At 38.0% G+C, this 19181-nt stretch overlaps 1 protein-coding gene across 1 annotated transcript in view; it reads right to left on the bottom strand.

The window, feature by feature from the left end:
- LOC100889591 (semaphorin-4A) overlaps positions 1–12456 on the bottom strand; it is a 37596-nt gene extending 25140 nt beyond the window's left edge. Inside the window, exons 1-4 of the mRNA XM_030993012.1 lie at positions 12341–12456; positions 3171–3260; positions 2367–2500; positions 1565–1624 (exon numbers count right to left, since the gene is read on the bottom strand). Of these exons, the coding sequence (XP_030848872.1) occupies positions 1565–1624; positions 2367–2500; positions 3171–3252 (276 nt within the window). The 5' untranslated portion in view covers positions 3253–3260; positions 12341–12456. The remainder of the gene's footprint in view (positions 1–1564; positions 1625–2366; positions 2501–3170; positions 3261–12340) is intronic.
- Positions 12457–19181: the final 6725 nt, after the last annotated feature.

Here is a 19181-nt window from a genome sequence, read left to right as displayed (position 1 = left end):
CTTAGTAGTAAGGAGGAACGGCAGTGAACACATTTTGTCGATTAAAAGGAAGATTTCTTTATATTGGTGTTTAAAGCTGTCAGCTGTCAACTTTTCCAATTAACCGCTCCAGCATACTTAAAATATTGTTTGAATAAGGTCACGTTAGGTTTGGGCAATACTACATGTAGAGAGTTTGCATTCCTTATATTAAGGCCATGGCGGTCGAAATACATTTCTATTTCGTTTGATAAGCGAGGTGGAGCAATGCCCCTTATACATTTGAACATGAGCATAGCCAGAAAATAATCACGGCGGTGGTCAATAGTTTGCCAGGAACGTTGTGTTATCGATGCGTTGCCGTTTGCAATTTCATAGTCAAAGATACCAGTTACATATCTAGCAGCTCTTTTCTGCAATCTCTCTGAAGGCGCAGCTTGTAGCAGGCTGGGCAGTTTCCCCATACAGAGATAACATAGTCTATACAGGGTTGGATTATTCACTTATAAAGGGTGTTCAATAGTTCTGAGTTTAGAAATTTACTCAGCTTTCCTAGAGAATAAATGTTATAAGCAATAGGTTTACATAAATCTCTTAAATAGAAATTCCAATTCAAGTTTTCATCAATCACAATATCTAAGCATCTTTTATATTTTACCTGTTCGATCAGTTCATCTTTTATGAATATATTCAATATATCAGAGGATCTTAATTTGATAAGTATTGTTTTGGTTTTACTTGTGTTAATGCGTAATCGATTTTGATTATACCAATTATTTAGAGCGATAATATCTTTTTTTAATTTCTTTGTGACGTTATCTAACTTACTATCTGCAACAAAGACTTCAAAATCATCAGCAAATATGGTGCAGACGCCTTCAGTTATACATTCAAATATATCGTTGATGAATATAAGGAACAAAATGGGGGCCAAGACACTGCCCTGTGGTACCCTGATAAAAAGCTCTCTTATAACAGATAGTTTTCCTTTGGCGTATACCACTTGCTTCCTATTACTTAAATAGTTTTTGAACCTTATGAGCCTATTTCAGTAATTCCATATTTTTCAAGTTTGAATAAAAAAAGCTCTTATTTTTCTGTACTAACATATTTTCTGGTACAAACAGAAATCTCATGCGAACAAAAAAAATCACAAAAACATCCGGGCACGCATATATTACGGGACCAAACGAAATAATTTATGTTTTGGCACATATTGTCCAATCTAGTTTTCGTGTTTAACCAACTTTCTTTCCCTGCACATAAATATATTTTGTTTGCATATAAGTTTGTGTTTGCATAAATTAATAAAGAATATATTATAACAAAAACATCGAGTATATTTTGATAGCGCGTACATTTAAAAAAAAAACATTCATTATACTTTAATAACGCATTTATTTATTTTACACATCGCATATATTCTTACACATATATATTTTATATTTTAAAAGCGCATATATTGCTTGTAAACATTGAATATATTTTGATACTGACCCATGTACTTTTCAGGGATGGAATATATTTAGTTATTTTCCCTATGGCTTGCCATATATTTTGAAGACAGGAGCTATCTATTACTCACCACATCAGAATGTGTTTTGTAGCAACCCGTGGAACCTGTGCTATAACATACCCCCAAATACTAAAACATAAAGGAGATAAATAATTGAACAGTTATAAAATACATGTATATACATATACATATTCATAAATATTTTGTTTCCATTGACTTGTCGAGACTTGTCGAATTCATTATCCGGCTAATCCGATGTAAAATGTGTGCTTTATTAAATATCATCACATTAAGCAAAGTCAAACAGTGCAATGCACGTCTTTCCTTTCACTTAGAATTAATCTTCATATATTTAGACTTTATAATCACTAATATTATTTTCACTTTACCTTTCCTCACCTCCCTTTTTTCCCTCTGAGAATATAAAACAAAAATGTTGGATTAAAGCCAAACGAATGACACATGCACACACCGGTATCCCATCAGTATTGTATCCTTAACTTTGAACGAGTGTGATTGACTGACGAAAACAAAAACATTTATCATCAGCTTTAAACGATTCATAGAAATCATGTGTGAATGAATTAAAATGACTGACGGAAATAATGTATACTTGACTTTAAATGAACGTGAATGACTGATGGAAATAATGCATCCCTAACATTAGGGCTTGATACTTAAAAATGGACACGCAAGAATTTAGTCTGTACCCCCAATATTTACATTTTTGGCATATTTTCATGCAAGAAGTTTCTAAACAGTAAAATGCAGAAAAACCCTTCCCTAAATATTAGGGCGGATCCCTAACAATGCCAACATTAAAAATAGAAATTCTGAGCTTTCACATGTATCTTTACGCATACATACATACCCCAGTATTGACAATGTTTCCGTCAATTATAGTCAAGTTCTGATCACTTCCAAGGAAAATCAAATCTGCTGCTCCAGACCGTTGGTAACCATCAACGACTCTGACATCGCCCTTAATAATTTCATCACCTCCGTCTGCAATGAGAATGAGAGCAGTCACTATGTAAACACTCTTCACATTGAACATCTACATTCTTGAATAAAACAAGACTTTATATTTAACTGTTCTTTTGAGTTAGCGTTGCTGTTTGATAATAAGATTAAGATAACATTTTAAAGAAAAAATACGTCACAGAGACTGTCGTTCTAACTGACAATATAAAGTTTAACAAATACAACAAACTGCACATAGCCTTTTTACAATAAGATAGAATGAAACCTACTGACCGGTATCCTGAAAGGAACAATAATCTAAAAAAAATGTCAACATTACACCGGCCCCTTTCTTGTGGCATTGTTCTTGCTCAACTTTTGTGGAGATTTTCGCCACAATTACTCTTAAGATTAAGAATGGCATGTCTGATATAAAATAAGACATTAAACGAGTAAACAAATATTCTTATTCAATTTCAGGTCAGGTTAATTGGTCTAGCGATACGTTTACTTGGTCCTTTGTTGGTCTTCGCCTACAAACTATTTCGAGTGACCCCGTTATGAAACTGAGTTACGTCTTTCGGATGGTGACGTTAAAGATCGGTCCCAAAACGTTAATAATGATATCTGATTGATACACGTCCGTCATATCCAAATACATACACATTCAAGTCGAATCTTAGAAATACATTCTCTACCATACTGTACTTACCACAAGTCAAAATAGCTTGCTCACTAAGGCTTGTGAGACAGGCCGTGTACAGGAAAACCGCTAGTATCTGTCCCTTCAACATGCTTGAAACTGAAATGATAATGTGAACAGAGAAATTAATGGCCAAATATTGATCGTCTCGATAATTTACAAATCCTGTACTTCGTAGTATTAGTAGTAAAAAATAATAATATTAATAACAATACAAATACAACTACTACTACTACTTCTGCTGTTAACACTAATGATAATAACCACACTAATCACAGGCCTAATAAAATGATAGTAATGATAATAACAATAGTAATAGTGATATTTAACAAACATAATAATAATATTTAACAAATATTATAATTATAACAATAATAATAATGATCACATCAACAATGATGATTATAATTACAATGAAAAATTATAATAATAACATAACAATAACAACAATAATAACAATAACAATAAAATGAATGCTACTACTACTACTACTACTACTACTACTACTCATCATAATAATGATAATTGATATGATAACAAACATACCAAAATATTCTTCCATCTTCATGCATTTTAATCTACCAATCACAATGTGAATAAAATAAATAAATAGCACCTACGGCCGTACAATGGTACCTGTGACCATGAACATCTCAGAATAAATAGTTCAAATATATAATTTCCAAACGGGAATAGATAATTGGTCGATTTAAGGCAAGAAACATTGCTTTATAGCTTAATAGATATCTTGACCCTGGGAGGGAGCTATCCAACATGAATAATTTATGATTTATTATTTCATAACTTTAAACTCGATTTCAACCGCGGCAACGATCACTGAATATTTATTGTAGGATCTCATATGCTTCCAATATGCTCATTTGAACGAAATTCATGACCCCATACCAAAACTTTGTATCACCTTTAATGCCCGTTTTGTTTATCGCACACGTGGTTTAATAAATATTTGATCTCAAATAAGAATAATCATCAAATGATTATTATACCTCATGGATGATCGACGAATTGGGCATTTAATACACAAACTTGGAATTATAAGAAATCATTATGAGACCATGTGGATAGTTTACGTGGTGGGTAAAGCCTTAAGGGAATAGACTGATCGGGTAGTAGACGTACTGGTTGTAGACCAAACGGAAATTCACCACTAAAAACACACCTTGGCAACTCCATACTATAACATGAAAAACTACCACTCACAAATTAGAATAGTATCTTAGCTAGATATCTTAACTTTCCAGAAAAAGGTAACTTTCTTTCCTGAAATTATAGCTTACATGCTCTGGGGAAAAAAATAATGTACTACCAGTTAATCTACACACAAAATAAACCTTCAAATTATAAATGCTACAATACACTGAATAAGGATATGGTTAGTGTTTTACAGCGATTAGAGATAATCATATTGCATATTGGATGGTGATATTACATTTCATGTAAAATAACTTTAAAATGCTAGTCGGTAAGACATGCAAAACTTTGATTTTTTCCACAGTTCAGTTCCTAAAGCCTCGGTCTGGCAAAAAACTAACTTCTTAACTAGCCTGGTGAACACCTTAACATTGTTTAGCTCATGAATTATAAGCCATAATATTTTGTCCATACAAAATGCAGGATGCACATAGCATGTCGTACTGACACGTCCATACAGCATGACTGCATTCGCTGTGAGTACAAACTGTACAATACGCATTTTTAATTAGGTTCAAGTTCCAGAACTGAACAAACATTGCCTGAATGTCTATTGCTTCAACAACACCCTGTTTGCTTAACAATATCCTAAAAAAAGACAACAATCTTTGATAAACTCAGAATCTATATAAGAAGACACGGATACCTAAGACAGAGATGGATGTTGACGCATGGATTATGCAGCCATTAAAATAAAAACCAAACTCTATATAATAAACGAACTTTCTCAACCGTAATGTTATTGATCTGAATATAGTTACTTAATTTTTTGATACTACATCTTGGTCCATAAAATTGCCTGTTGCTCTCTTTTCCCCATGTTGGACTTAGGTGTGGTTGCCTAGTTAATGATATCGATTTTCTTATCTCGGTTTATTGAGTCCCCATTGTTACTGTATTTTTTATAATTTTCATCATCATGTTACTGTTGAGACACTGTGATAAGTAAAAGCCTTTGTTTCGTCTAAATTAGGCACAATGTTTTTTTTTTACATATTTAGATTAAAAGTAATTTTCATTTCATTTGTAACGCGCTTGAAAAGTGTATGTGTTTACCAGCGCCTCATGAATATTAGATATTATTATTATTATTATCATGTGATTCAATCAATATTATAGGCACACTTCACAGTGTTCAAGAGGACGAGTCATCTTTTTCTAAGTATATATTTTTTTTGATGAACTTTGTTCGATCCTATTACAGTTTATTAGAACTTTCTCGTCACTAATTTTAATTTTCCTGTTTTAAAACGTTTTGCTTTATTCCTTGTTTCCCATGAAAGCCCACGACTGTAAAATTGAAATTGTTTATTTTATATGTTTTACTGTAATTATTTCATTTTGTTTAAATGAAAATGTGGACAAACAATCTTTAAACTAAGTAGGATGATCATGCTCATTGCCAATGTAATACAAAAATGAACAACAAATTTTAGAAATGTTAAAAACAGCAAAAATAAAATGGTACAAATATACTGTCTTGGGTATAGGCCTAAATGGCATCAAGCTTGTATCTAGTAAAGTGGGACAATAATTGTGTAATGTTTTAAGTTGTTCATCATTGTCACATGTAGCTTTGCGTACACTTTCAATTTCCATTCCCTAAATTCTTCTCCATATTTAACCATTGCCTCTTTTGTCCCTTTGTTTATTGTTTTTCAGGACCTAGAATGCTTCTTCCCTACTTACCTGCCAATGATTATATTAATTCCTCCTTCAATACTCCCTTCTCAATTATTTCCATAGGTTAACCTTCTTTATCAGGCTATTCTATTATTTTTCACTTGTCTAATATAGGATTTCCCGGCCAAATTCGCGTGTTTGTCATTCGAATTCATTTACTTTGCATTTAATATAGCGCAGATTGGCTTTGCCATGCCAATTATCATTCAATTTTCCAGTTTTTGTATTTAATTTAGGAATTTGGTCGAAGGGTTTCATAGATCTGTCATTCAATTTAGAAACTGCTCAACTAGCATTCAAATTAATATTCACTTGTCGAAGCGTAATTTTTATCATTCAAATTAAGACCTGTCATTCGTATTCGTAATATTTGTATTCAAGTAAGGAATGTTAGGGGGAAGAATTGCGACAAACTTTTACAGTTTTTAAATAATGCAGTTAAAATGCATGATTTGCCATTGGGGTCTAAGCTGTTATTCCATTTATTTATTTTCAGGACAATGCAGATGGGTGTAGTCAGACATAGAGTAAAGAAGGGGCGAAATCAAGGGATATGGCATTTCTGCACGGACATGTTCATATACCCGGGAAAGGTGGGGGTACCCTCAATCGCACCTTTTTACTACAGACTCGGAATTTTACAAAAGTAATTCACATCGTCTCTTATACCCAGCACACCCCTCTGTTTTTCTTAAAGAGTTTCATAGTTTTCTTGCCCGCCAGCAGATCGATGGCTAAAGACATGGCTAAACAATGAATCAAGTTCAAATTGTTGACTCTAGTCCCTACCCCAGTCACAATATTGTACCCCCGCCCCCCCCCCCCACTCAGTGTTATTTAGGGTACGCGTATGCTTGTACCCTCTTTTTGAAAAGACCCCCTATCTGAGCACTGCCAAAATTTCCGAACCCCCCTTTCGCGGGCTTTTCACGGGCTTTTCCTGCCTTGGAGACCCCCCTAAATCCGGAACGCTGCTCAATGTACCTACCTATCTCAGGACATGCAGACCCCCCCCCCCCCCCCTCTCATCTCAGATAAGCTGTCATTAGACTGGTTGGTACTTCTTTAAGTTCTTCTTCTTGATCATTTTGAAGCACAATTTTTTTAGGGCTTCAATATTACACCATATCACAGACACTGATAACATGTAGGGCCTTGCATCTCAGATTTAACATTGTTAAACAATCCCTTTAATACACAGCCAGGATAGTAGACCTATTACTAATGCAGCTGTGACTGTGTGTGAATTAGGGTAGCCTACACAACAGTACAAAACTACATAGGTCTAGATGCAAGTCCCACGTACATATTCATTATCATGGGTGTAGGAAAATGAGTTTGAGAGTTTTACTATTGCGATCAAACTATAGGGCAAACTACTCACCTGAATGTGCCACCCTGTGAGCCACAGGTAGACAGCCACAATATCCACAACGAGGAGACTGTGGGTCCTGCTCAAAGACGTCCCAATCATGACAATTTTGGCAGGGCCCACGCCTCATACCCCATCTTGATGCCCCGGCTTGATGCCGAGCCTAGGCCGATATGCATGCTGAGCGTGCAGCTAGCGGATGCGCCGTACAGACCATACGTTCTGTTGTTATCTCTTCACTGCCGCCGTATTGGGACGGGAGTGCATGGGACTCAATGATTTTACTTTTCATAATGAAATAATCCTGAATGAGCTTTCAAAACTAGCAGGAATATCTGAAATCTGATCGCGGGATTTCATCAAGATTTTTTATAACCCCCTTTTTTAATTTCAAAGAGATGAGAGAAAAACACCCCCTTTTTAAAGAAATCTCCGGGTGAAAGTCAAATACACCCCCTTTTTTTACATTTCTCGGGCCGGACTTTGTCGCACGAAAAGTACCCCTTTACCGGACATTTTGGCAACACGCATGCGGTCATTTCGAAACCTGAGTGGGGGGGCCGGGATTGTACCCTTCTTCCATAATGAAATTGTGATGAAATTATGATAAATTAATGATGAAACATAAGACAAACAACTTCCTTACATGAACATTTACAAATATATTGAGGTCCGTAGATGCAAGTCGTTTTTTTCTTCTCAACAATCAAACTTAAATGCTGATGAATATCAGATAAATTTAATAAATATAAGTGTATGAATGCAAGAAAATCAAATATGATGAAATACCCATAAATAAACAATCTTGAAAGAAAAAGAATGAGCTATAAAAAGTGTGTAATAAACGAGAAATGTATATTGACCATCAATTTAAGTGCACAAAGTGCTAATTTGAATGCTACAAATGAATCAGAATGCTAGCAGTACACCGTCGCGTTGTCAGTAAATCGTGTTGCGCCAAATCGAATGACCAAATAGCGAAAGAAGCACATTGTTCATTAATTTGAATGAAACATAGGTAGATTCTAACACAATTCCATAGATTTGAAAACTAGAAAAGGGAATATAAGCCCGATATAAACCTGAATGCACTAAAACCGTCGAATTTGAACGCAAGACAAATTAATTTGAATGACAAACTCGCGAATTTGGCCGGGAAATCCTATAGTAATAATAATAATAGTGTGTTCTTATATAGCGCACATGTCTGCCATAATAGGGACTTTTAGATTGAGTGGACGAGAACACGACGAACGCCGACTGATCATGCGTGTCAACGTACTTAACTGCCCATGTTGACTACAATTAGAAATCTTTTACATCTTTACATGCATGCAGGAAGTAACACTATGACATCACGGGCAAAGAAAGAGGACAAAATATCCTCATTCTACCCTCAACAAAAGAACATCCCTTCACTGCTATTATTTAAAAATGTGTAGAACAGGTGAATATGCATGTGACACCTGTTCTACACATTTTTACATAATAGCAGGGAAGGGATGTTCCTTTGTCTACCTGAGGAACTGTATATTTTATGCGCACGCGGCATACTAGTACCTTGAGCATGTAAAGGCGCTATATAAATATCAATATGTATGTATGTACCGTATGTACTAGATTTAGGAAAATCAAGGTTGACGCATTCTCGATCGCCGACTGAGACGACGTAACGCATGCGCACCGCCTTAAAATGACGTCACACTTTGCAGTCAAAGCTGTCGACGTGCAAATCTAAAAGTCCCTATTTACACTCCTGGCACTTCCGATTATAACCCTGGCTTTAGCATGGCTGTCATACGGCGCTCTAGCATGTCAATGAATTAATTCCTGCCAGGTACCCATTTACATCACCTGGGTTGGGTGTGGCAAATGTAGATCAATGTCTTGCCAAAGGACATTAGTGCCGCGGCGGGACTCGAACCGCGGACCTTGTGATCGACAGTCCGGTGACATATTCACTCGACCACGACAACTTTACCGTCTGCTATGTCATTAGTAATTATGTTTTTAATGTTAATATAATACGTTCTGCAGAGAGCAGTCTGTAAACAAAGAGAAACAAAGCAGAGCTCTCAGTTATAATTTAAAATATTGACATGTATATCAACAGTAACCATGCAATCAAATCCAAAGTACCTCAGTACAATGTGCAATACTTGAGTCATAATCATATTTGGATGAGTTATCATAATTTTATTTGCAAGCGTATCAGCTGAAAGATAAAACAAACTTGGCAGAGGTCACAGAGAGCAATTTGCTTTCTCTGGCACAACTTCACGATTCGGTTCAAGTGGGCCTAACACGTCATTACAACACTACTAGAATGCATGTAAGAGACCAATATTGAAGGGGGATATTTATTCTATATTCCAAATCATGCACCATACAGCATTCTAAATCATTATATTTAGATATTTACAAAGTCACTCGATCCGAACAAACACATATAAACGAGCATCAATTAAAATCGCCTCAAACAGAATTTCCGAGTACCATTCTGTGCTATGGGAATCGTTATTTTCAAAATGTGGTTCTTTTCACAAAATATAGATGCAGGCCTGGGAACTTCAATTTCATGTTGATATGTAAAAAGGTAAGACTGAACCCACCCCGGTAGATCAAGGATGTTTTGAAGGGGGCACTATGCCCTCAGATAACACAATGTAGTAAGGGGGAGTTATACCCCCCTAATCTATTAATGACTGAAGTGATGCATGCTTTTAATAAGGATCATGATAAAGCACATGCCTACCCTAATACTACATGTATAGTTACAATACCGGACTGATTTTCTACAGACAGATTGGGAAAGAATGAAAACGAGGGGGGGGGGGGGGGGGGCTGATGTTGGAATTCTCTGTTTGCACTAGAAGTCTACAATATCCAAAGTACGTTTGCTTTGATTGTACAGTAACTGTGCATGCAGGAAGCTAATTAAGTTGCTGCGTGTACTTGAATTAAAGAAAATTGGCATAGACCATTTTCGTAATATAATCAGATTGTGTTCATAGTTCCTTTTTTAAGTGCCTTTTTGCAAATTATCTTAATTTACCTTATACAAATGATTATATCTTAATAGCCAGAATGAAAATTGCATACATGAAATGTTACTTGGTAGGCAGACTTGGAACAAAATGGTAATTTTCTTGTATCAATACAATATTTACAAATCTGTGTATTTGATTTAACTCGCAATTTATCCTTAGTTTTTTTCTTTTTTTGTATGAACGATATCCAAATACTCATTCTTATAGTTGACAGAAGTTGGATAGCATTCATTAACTGTACAGTATTGAACATATATCACTGGAATGCGGAAAATGACAGCTTTGATATAAAAGAAGTAAAATGCTATTCGAAATTGTATTCATGAGATCTAACATATTACAGTAATAAGAAGGATACAATAATAATATGTGGGGTTTATATAGTGACTATAAGGATTACCATGTATCTTAGTCTTCCGGATGGTGACGTTAAATGTCGGTCATCAGACGTAAACAATCGTATCTGATTGAATTGAATTGAATTGATTTGAAATGTATTTCCATCATCATTATACACAGATAAAATATTGAATTTCATAACATGTAAAAATATCAAAATTACATATAAATTGACATGACAGCATTCAAAATATAAAGAAAATATGAAGGTTTAAAGCATAGTACAAATGGAAAATGGTGCATCCATAAAAGCCAGTAAGGCTTGACAATCGAATGCACCAGGCGCAGAAGTAATAATAACATATATTTGGAAGAAGAAAAAAGATACACGTCTGTATACAAATCTAATGACACACGCACACGTACACACCCTTGGTACTTTTACTGGTATTATTACCCGGATCATTGGATTCAAGGCTGCCCGCACACAAGGTATGCACATTATCCAACTCCTGGTGAAGCATTCGAACCAAATGCACATTTTCAGACGCTCAGCAAACTTCACACATATGACTTAATATGTATTGAGATAATGAAATTGAATATAGTTGCCACAATGTATAGACCTACCGTGGTGGATATGGAAGGATCTTGATGGCCTTATACACATGAACGAGACAAATTTGCATAATTAATAATATTAAAGAAACATACTTTTTGTTTGAGAATATTTAAAAATCTAAAATTACACAAAGGACTGCCACATTTAACAAATATTGCATAGAAGTACTTGAATTAATCAAAGTTATACAGGTAAAATTGTCAAATATTGATTAAAAAAATAATATGTTATCCCCCCCAAACCCGGGGATTATAAAGTGACACCATTTGTAAATTGTATGTGTATTTTATTGAATTGTATATGTGTTGTTGAGGTATTGAATGCTACATGTAGAGGTAGGCTTGCAACCAATGCAAATGTGCATTTACCCATTGGCTAAGGGGAATCCGATGATGGGGCTTTGGGTGTCTGGGCACTCCGATTGACGGACAATATTTTTGAACTAATCACAGCGCTAATTAAACAATTCGGGAATGTTTATCCTCTATGAAAATTGTCCAACATAGATTTTTAGAGGATTTATGAAATATTGCTTGTAAACTTCAAGAAATTGCTGTTTTAAATCAACTGTCCGGATATACTACTTGCCCGGACACACACCGTCTGAATATACATGTGCATTCACATACGTTACACGATGGGGAATAAGACAACTCTGTAGAGTCAAGCAGTTAAATGAAAATTCCATCACCACCAACCAATGCAAGGATCAAAACACACAATTAGGGCGAGATCGTTTTTCGACCATTCTGAGAATAAATAAATTACATACAAATGCATGTATAGATTCTAAGATGTCATCTCATGGAAACCAGCACTATTATTAGCACCTATAGCAAATGCCTGGCAGGAACCAACACATTATTTTCCATTCCCTGCTCTGTTGCTAAGTTAGACTTACCCGTTGAGCTGCTTGCCTGATAGCGTCCGAGTGATAATGTTTAGAAGTGTATTGGTTCCCAGCATGGGATAAATCCTTTAACATATCGGAAAGGAAGACTGGTTGTATCCTTTTATCAAGCTGCAAACTGGGACATGAATGCTTTAAAGCTAATCCAGATCATGGGCGCGGCGAGTTATGGAGGATCAAAGGGCACACAAATACTGGGCACATACGGGAATTCCCCTTTTCACCACCGGTACGGTATTGCCGAGTAAATAAAGTAAGGGTAGGGGATGGGGTGATCCGAACACTTAATAAGCAAAGATCCTTCTCTTTTGCGTTCGGATCGAACGACAAATAATCATCAATAGTACTAGCCATTATCATTGATATTTGTCCTTTGTAATGTAGGATTTTCCGGCCAAATTCGTGAGTTTGTCATCAAAAATAATTTGTCTTTCGTTTAAATTCGAATGTTTTAGTGTTGTCAGTTATGTTTGTAAATTGTCATGTAAGAAAGTTGTTTGGAGGAAGGGTACCATAATTTGACTGGGTTAGGGACTAGTACGTGTCACACAATTTGAGCGTGATTCATTACTTAGCCGAGTCTTTAGCCATTGATCTACTGGCGGGCAAGGCATCGTAGTATGTAGGTCTGCATTCTGCGAAATGATTCCATGTATTTCTCCTGTGTGCGGCGTCAACATTTCTCCTGGCTATATATACGACAAACGATGTCTACTCGCCACCTCTCCATCGTTAGCCCCTGCCTGTTCCAGGCGCGGATCCAGGGGGGGGCCGAGCGGGCCTTGGCCCCCCCCCCCCCGGCAAAAAAAAAAAAAAAAAAAAAAAGAGAGAAGAAAGGAAAAGAAGGGAAAGGGAAAGAGGAGAGAAAGGGAAAGAAAGAAGAGGAAGAAGAAAAGAAAAGGGAGAAGAAGGAGATCGGGGGGGGGGGGGCGAAAGGGCCTTGCCTCCCAGGCTGTTGCCCCCCCCCCCAATCAAAAAAATAATAGAGAAGGAAGGAAAGGGAAAGAAAAAAGGAAAATAGGAGATACTGGCGTACTGATAGAGAGGGGGGGGGGGGGGCTTGGGGGAAATCAAATTCAAACGTGTTTTATTTCTAATTCCATAATTGTGGATTACAAATAATGCTGAAATGACATAATTTCCGAGATTTTTCCTCACTTTTTAGTAAATTATACTTTTTTATGCGTTTGTTGGAAAATGACAAAATGACAAATGATAAATTTACAGCCAGGCAAGAAATATGATTCTTGAGATTCCTACATGTCAGGGCCCGAGGAACGGCGGGAATCGGGAGCCTCGAGCCCCCCCACACACTTTAACAAAAAAAGTATATTAAAGAGAAATAAAAAAAAAAAAGAAAGAGAGCAAGAAAGAAAGAATAGTTAACTGCCAGTGTTAACAAATAAAGAGGCATCAAAATATGATCATCTGACCGTGATTAAATGCCTAAAACCCCTAAGCTTCCGGGGGATCTACCCCCTGGATTCCACCTAGGGCCCTAAGGTGGGCCCTTCGATGCTCATCTGACGGTTATTTAATGCCTAAAACCCCTGATTGTGGGGGGCTCCGCCCCCTGGATCCCACGCCAAATAGTGTCCTGCCAGTGACACAAAATAATAAGGATTATAACAAAATGCTCATCTGACCGTAAATAAACGCCTAAAACCCCTGAGCTTCCGGGGCTCTGCCCCCAGGATTCCACCTTGGGCCCTAAGACGGGCCCTTCGATGCTCAGTTGACGGTAATTTAATGCCTAAAACCCCTGATTTTGGGGGGCTTTGTCCCCTTGACCCCACGCCTAAGTGTCCTGCCAGTGTGACAAAATAATAAGGATTATAAAAAATGCTCATCTGACCGTAATTAAACGCCTAAAAACCCCGAGCTTCCGGGGGCTCCACCGCCTCGACCCCACCAGGGGCCCTAAGGCGGGCCCCTGAATGCTTGTCTGACCGTTATTTATTGCCTTAAACGTCTGAGCTTCCAGGGTCGGACGAGGTATCAAAATGTGTTAATCTGACCGCAGGCGCGTAGCCAGGGGGGCGGTGGGGGCGGTGGGGGCGGTGGGGGCGGTACCCAAACAATAACCGCCGCCCCCCCTAAAAAAGAAGAGGAGAGAAAAGAAAGAGGACGTAGAAAGAAAAAGGAGCAGACAAAGAACATCTTTAAAATTCAGACAAAGATTAGTGTAGAGAACGGTACAACGCATCGTCTTCTTTCTCTAATAATTTAATGAAACGTAAAAGCCCCCGCGCTTCGCGCGGGAGGGGGGAAACTGAACTCGGACGAGGATTAAGCATCGAGAACGGTACAACGAATCGTCTTGTTTCTCTAAAGATTTAAAGAAATGTAAAAGCTTCCGCGCTTCGCGCAGGAGGGGGGGGGGTGGGAATGAATTTAGACAAGAATTAAGAGTCGAGAACGGTACAACGAATTGTCTTCTTTCTCTAATGATTTAATGAATCGTAAAAGCTTCCGCGCTACGCGCAGGAGGGGGGGGGGGTAACTGAATTCAGACGAGGATTATTTTCGAGAACGGTACAACGAATCGTCTTCTTTCTCTAATAATTTAATGAATCGTAAAAGCTTCCGCGCTACGCGCGGGAGGGGGGGGGGTAACTGAATTCAGACGAGGATTATTTTCGAGAACGGTACAACGAATCGTCTTCTTTCTCTAATAATTTAATGAAACGTCAAAGCTTCCGCGCTTCGCGCAGGAGGGGTTGGGGGGTTGGGACTACATTTAGACAAGAATTAAGAGTCGAGAACGGTACAACGAATCGTCTTCTTTCACTAATGATTTAATGAATCGTAAAAGATTTCGCGCTTCGCGCGGGAGGGGAAAACTTAATTCAGACGAGGATTAAGAGTCGAGAACTGTACAACGAATCGTCTTCTTTCTCTAATGATTTAATGAATCGTAAAAGCTTCCGCGCTTCGCGCAGGAGGGGCCGGGGGGAGGGCGGTGAAAATGAATTCAGATGAGGATTATTTTCGAGAACGGTACAACGAATAGTCTTCTTTCTCTAGTGATTTAATGAATCGTATAAGCTTCCGCGCTTCGCGCGGGAGGGGGACAACTGAATTCAGACGAGGATTAAGAGTCGAAAAATGTACAACGAATCGTTTTGTTTCTCTAATGATTTAATGAATCGTAAAACCTTCCGCGCTTCGCGCGGGAGGGGGAAAACTGAATTCAGACGAGGATTAAGAGTCGAGAAATGTACAACGAATCGTCTTGTATCTAATGATTTAATGAATCGTAAAAGCTTCCGCGCTTCGCGCAGGAGGGGCCTGGGGGAGGGCGGTGAAAATGAATTCAGATGAGGATTATTTTCGAGAACGGTACAACGAATAGTCTTCCTTTTCTAGTGATTTAATGAATCGTAAAAGCTTCCGCGCTTCGCGCGGGAGGGGGACAACTGAATTCAGACGAGGATTAAGAGTCGAGAAATGTACAACGAATCGTCTTGTTTCTCTAATGATTTAATGAATCGTAAAACCTTCCGCGCTTCGCGCGGGAGGGGGAAAACTGAATTCAGACGAGGATTAAGAGTCGAGAAATGTACAACGAATCGTCTTGTTTCTCTAATGATTTAATGAAACGTAAAAGCTTCCGCGCTTCGCGCGGGAGAGGGGAAACTGTATTCAGACGAGGATTAAGAGTCGAGAACTGTACAACGAATCGTCTTGTTTCTCTAATGATTTAATGAAACGTAAAAGTTTCCGCGCTTCGCGCGGGAGGGGTGAACCTGAATTCAGAAGAGGATTATTTACGAGAACGGTACTATGAATCGTCTTCTTTCTCTAATAATTTAATGAAACGTCAAAGCTATCGCGTTTCGAGGAGGAGGGAGGGGGAAACTCGCCCCTCCCTGCACCCAACCCCCCCCCCGCATTACGTCACTGCTGGTCACCATTACGTTCCAATTTTTGGCTCGCATAATTTCAAATTTGGGCCCCCCCCCCTAAGAAATCCTGGATCCGCGCCTGGCCTGTTCAGCAGCTTCCCGATCACCCATTGCATGCTGCATACCAGGACATGCCAAATCCCTCTTAACTGTTGATGGGCAGAATGGGCAATCTTGGTGTAGTTAAGGAACGGAGAGTAAGGAGGCAGGAGCTTAACCTGGGGGGGGGGGGGCGTTTCACAAAACTTGTCATCAGTGACAAATGAAACTTTATGTTATAAGCTACTGAAATCCTTGCTTCTGATTGGTTATCAGCAAATTTTTTCACTGATTTTTGTCATTTGTCATTGAAAAAAAGGCTTTGTGAAACGCCCCCTGGATGAGTGGTTCAACGTAAGGCGGAAGCTGAGCCCTCAAGGGTGGTCTGGCATTGTCGTCGTTCAAAACGACTGGTTCCCATGAACGGAATACGATGGAACACTGGCGTGCCGTTTTTGCGAGGAAGTCCTCGGAACTGGCTCTAGTAGTCGTCTCTCATGAAACATCGTGGTGCACTAGGCCTACCTCTCCTGAAACAGCAACTATCGTAACGTTGCACCTCTTGCCACGTTGCCCATCGGTTACCTGTTACATACAGTTTGTAAACATTTGGAAGGAACTGGTACATATTATGCTAGGATACTCTTTGTAGATTTTTCTTCTGCATTTAATACGATAGTTCCTGGAACCTTGGTGAAACAAACTAAGCAGTGTTGTGAATCCCAAATTATGTCAATGGTTAAGGGATTTCATGACAAACATGGTGCACCAAGTACTTTTTGGAAATGTTAGGTCCCAAGTTAGACACAGGCACTTCACAAGGATGTGTGCTCTTGCCCATCATTTATACCTTGCTTACTAGTGATTTCTCTTGCTCAAATGGTTCACCTTGTCACGTAGTAAAGTATGCAGATGACAAGTCTTGGTTCATTGGCTTGATCACCAACAACGATGACGTTGCATATAGGGATACCGTTGATAAGTTTGTTTCTTGGAGCGAAGATAATTCACTTGTTCCAAATGCCACAAACCCTCATGAAATGATCTTTGACTACCGACAAAATATTGGCACAAATCACTTGTCCCTGTACATTGATGGGAAAGCCATACAACAGGTTGCTGAATGTAAATACCTATGAATTGTAATTGATAACAAACTAAAGTGGGATAGTAATCCCAAGGTAATACAAATCAAAGGTAACCGGTGTATATATTTTCTAATAACGATGAAAGCATTACATGGGAAAATTGTAACAATGTTCCTGTTCTACTAATGTGTCATTCAGTCAGTCATCTATTTTGCCGTCAAGCCTGGTTTAGCAGCCTTAATAGGAAAAACAAATTAAACTTGAATAGGATAGTGACACATGTCAGCAGAGTAACTGGGGTCTCTGTGAAAGAGATTGACGATGTTACACAAAGGCATTTTTAGCTGAGTTGCAAGTGATTGTGAATGATTATAATCACCTTCTGCATAAGGAAGTGGTCTCTAATAGATCAGGAAGAATAAGGCTGCCTAGAATAAAAACTGATAGGTTCAAGAGGTCCTATCTCCCAATTGCAATAGAAGAATTTAACAACACTTTTTGTAAATGAGTGACCCTGTTCAGCTCCGATACTTCCCCCGATACTCTAATTCTATTTATCTATATCTTTCTGTCTCCTCTCCCTTCTTCTTCTCTCTCTCTTTCATATGTCTCTCAGTCTTTCTGTGTGCCTCTCTTCGGCTTATATAAGGTCAAGGGAGGAAGAGGTCCTTCCTGCTGATATGGTTGGTTCGTTAGTGTTTTTTTATAGAGTTGGGGAAATGTAAGTGACTTGTGGACCTTTCCAATCGACAATACATTAAATATTTCGATTGCACTTTTCCCCTCTTTTCTATCTTTCCTTTTCTTTCTTTTTCTGTCTTTCTTGTATGTCTTCTCTCTCTCCTCGTCTCTTCTATGTGACATCAATTATCTCCTTTCAACTGTACAGTACTACTCCTCCATCTGTATGTACATGTATATGTACTAGCTTTAAATACAATTGTCTGTTTGGCATGCATGTAGTGTTTCATAAGTTATGTAACAGTACTAAGCACAGGTGCAATAATAATAATGTCTATAATCACAAAGCAATGTGTTTTAATACAATTGCACATGCATCATCTTACACTGAACTGTTCCTCTCTTCCTTTATCTCTCTATTCCCCCTCTCTCTTTCTCTGTACTCCTTTTCTCTCTTTCTCTGTTTCTTTCTTTCTGTCTTTCTTTCTCTTTCTTGTCTCTCCCCTTTCACATCCAGTATGATATACGGATAGTCTTTGTCTGCCAGCAAAACTAATCAGTTTTTATCTGAAATTTGTAATAATTGATTTTCGATCTTGGCTGTAATTTGTTTGCCATTGATTGTTGTCATGTACATTTTATGGAATATTTTTAAGTAATTATTTGTTGTTGAACGCCAGGGGAGTACAACAAAATACGGGTTGGCATTCCTCTGGCTCTCAACAGAGATATTAAATTGTATTACATTGTTATGTTTTTATGTAATTTGTAGTTATTTGTTTATGATATATTAATGTATTAATGTCACAAATGTGAGTCGTGAGATGATTTTTATGCCATCCTTTTATTTGTGCATGACAATAAAGAAATTAAAACTCTTTGACCGGTTGACCGCGCCGTGCCTTGCCAAAGGATCGATGAGTTTGGTTTATTGGTTATCGTCCCGAAGATATCACAGGCAGGAGTCATTGACCTTTGAGCTCTAATAAAACATTCTCCCCGACCTCTATCCCTCCTTCCTTTTTTAGGGTAGTTGTCCATACCAACACCTGTCATAATCAGTTGACATTTTCCCCCTGATGAATCTTAAGATACTAAGTGATTACAACGCTCAAA

This window comes from Strongylocentrotus purpuratus, unplaced genomic scaffold, assembly GCF_000002235.5.
Source record: "Strongylocentrotus purpuratus isolate Spur 01 unplaced genomic scaffold, Spur_5.0 spur5_scaffold_20, whole genome shotgun sequence".
NCBI classification, from domain to species: Eukaryota; Metazoa; Echinodermata; class Echinoidea; order Camarodonta; family Strongylocentrotidae; genus Strongylocentrotus; species Strongylocentrotus purpuratus.
Note: the sequence above shows the minus strand (reverse complement) of the source record. Positions and strands in the feature narration are given on the sequence as shown.